The sequence below is a fragment of the Corvus brachyrhynchos genome, unplaced genomic scaffold, assembly GCF_000691975.1.
Source record: "Corvus brachyrhynchos isolate BGI_N302 unplaced genomic scaffold, ASM69197v1 scaffold215, whole genome shotgun sequence".
Lineage (NCBI taxonomy): Eukaryota > Metazoa > Chordata > Aves > Passeriformes > Corvidae > Corvus > Corvus brachyrhynchos.
The window spans coordinates 889,989-892,119 of record NW_008237887.1 but is presented as its reverse complement, the minus strand read 5'-3'; the positions used below and the strand labels follow the sequence as shown (position 1 = coordinate 892,119).

Sequence of the window (2,131 nt, the reverse complement as noted above, 5' to 3'; positions counted from 1 at the left end):
CTGCCGGACAAGCTCCCGCCGCAGGACAACACCACCACCACCGACTCAGACATGGAGGAGCCGTACCTGCAAGGTAGCGCCCGGGTCCCCAGCCCCTGGGAGCCCCTTGGGATTTCTCCCGGAGCCCCCCTGGCTGAGCTGGCTGGTTTCTCTCTCTGGGTGTCCCTCCACGCCCCCCAGAATCCAAAGAGGAGGGCAACCCCCCCAAGTTGAAGTGTGAGCTCTGCGGCCGCGTTGACTTCGCCTACAAGTTCAAGCGCTCCAAGCGCTTCTGCTCCATGGCCTGTGCCAAGAGGTAACCCCAAAATCCACCCAACAAAGGTAACCCTAAAGCCCACCCATCCCCTCCTTGGTGGGGTACAGGTAACCCCAAAACCCACTCAACAGAGTAGAGGTAACCCGAAAATGCACCCAGTCCCCTCCTCAGCAGGATAGAGGTAGCCCCAAAATCAACCCAGCAGGGTAGAGGCAACCCCAAAACCCACCTGACAGAGCAGATGTAACCCCAAAACTCATCTGGACCTTCTTCAGTGGAGTAGAGGTACCCCAAAATCTACTTGACAGAGTAGAGGTAACCCCAAAAATTCACGGGGGGAGGGGGTGGGAGTAACCCCAAAATCCACTCAACAGGAGTAGAGGTAATCCCAGAAATGCACCTGTCAGGGTAAAGGTCAGCGTGGTTGGGGTAACCCCAAAAAATCCACCCAGCGGTGGAGAGGTAGCCCCAAAATCTACCTGCTAGGGTGGGGGTAACCCCAAAATCCACCCTTCCCCTCTTCTCCAGTGGAGTAGATGTATCCCCAAAATCCCCCCCGGCAGGATGGGGACCCCTCTGTGACCCGTGGCTCCATGGCAGGTACAATGTGGGCTGCACAAAGAGGGTGGGGTTGTTCCACCCCGATCGCAGCAAACTCCAGAAACCGGGGGGGCCCCCCCACGGGCGGCGCCGCAGCTGCAAAGGGACCCTGCCCCCCCTGAGCAAGGACAGCAAGAAACAGGTGAGGGGGGGACAGGAGCTTGTCCCCAGCTGGGTGGGCCTTGGGGCTGGAATTTGTTCCAAATTTCGGGAATATGGGGTGGGCACCAAGCCTGGGGTTTGTCCCTGAATTTTGGGGACATGGAGTGGGTGGTGAGGCTGGAGTTTGTCCCTGAATTCTGGGGACAAGAGGTGGGTGCTGAGGCTGGGGTTTGTCCCTGAATTTTGGGGACATGGGGCAGGTGCTGAGGCCAGCGCTGCCCCCGCAGCCCCCGGGGTCTGTCCCAGCGGGGTCGGTGACGGCGTCGTTGCAGCTCAACCACAGCCAGGAGGATTCCAGCCGCTGCTCCGACAACTCCAGCTATGAAGAGCCGCTGTCGCCCATCTCCGCCAGCTCCTCCACGTCCCGGCGCCGGCAGGGAGAGCGGGACCTGGAGCTGCGGGACATGGAGCTGCCGGACGTGCACGGCCGTGACCTGCCCGGCCTTGGCCACCGCTTCCTGCCCAGCGAGCCCAGCAAGTGGAACGTGGAGGACGTTTACGAGTTCATCCGCTCGCTGCCGGGTGAGGAATGTCCTGGGGTGGACAGGGAGGTATCTACCAATGGATACCCAGAAATGTGGCTTTGGGGAGATTTATGTCCCTCAGGACACGTTCAAGGAGGGATTTACTCAAGGATAACCCCAGAAATGTGGTTTTGGGGCGAGCTTTATTCACAGAGAATCCCCAAAATATATTTTTGAATAGGATTTACACGCAGATAACGCCATAAATATATTTTTGGGGGATGATTTACTCACACATAACCCCATATATATTTGGGGAGGGGCATAGATTGTACTCATAAATCCATGAATATTTGGGGGGGGGGATTTATGTACAGAGAAGCCCCTAACTGTATTTTTGGGGGCTCTGAGAGGGTTTGCTGATGCTGCCCCTCCCCACAGGCTGCCAGGAGATTGCAGAGGAGTTCCGGGCTCAGGAGATCGACGGGCAGGCGCTGCTGCTGCTCAAGGAGGATCATCTTATGAGCACCATGAACATCAAGCTGGGCCCCGCGCTCAAGATCTACGCCCGCATCAACATGCTCAAGGACTCCTGAGGGGGGGGGCCACGGGACCCCCCACCCCCCCTACGGGACCCCCGCACCCCCCG

General features: G+C 58.6%; 1 protein-coding gene across 1 annotated transcript in view; it reads left to right on the top strand.

Moving 5' to 3' along the window:
• The window catches only part of PHC2 (polyhomeotic homolog 2), a 4,703-nt gene that overhangs the window by 2,096 nt on the left and 476 nt on the right, over positions 1 to 2,131 (top strand). The window contains 5 exon segments of the mRNA XM_017732748.1: positions 1 to 73; positions 181 to 295; positions 857 to 998; positions 1,246 to 1,540; positions 1,924 to 2,116. Coding sequence (XP_017588237.1) covers positions 1 to 73; positions 181 to 295; positions 857 to 998; positions 1,246 to 1,540; positions 1,924 to 2,078 — 780 coding nt within the window. The 3' untranslated portion in view covers positions 2,079 to 2,116.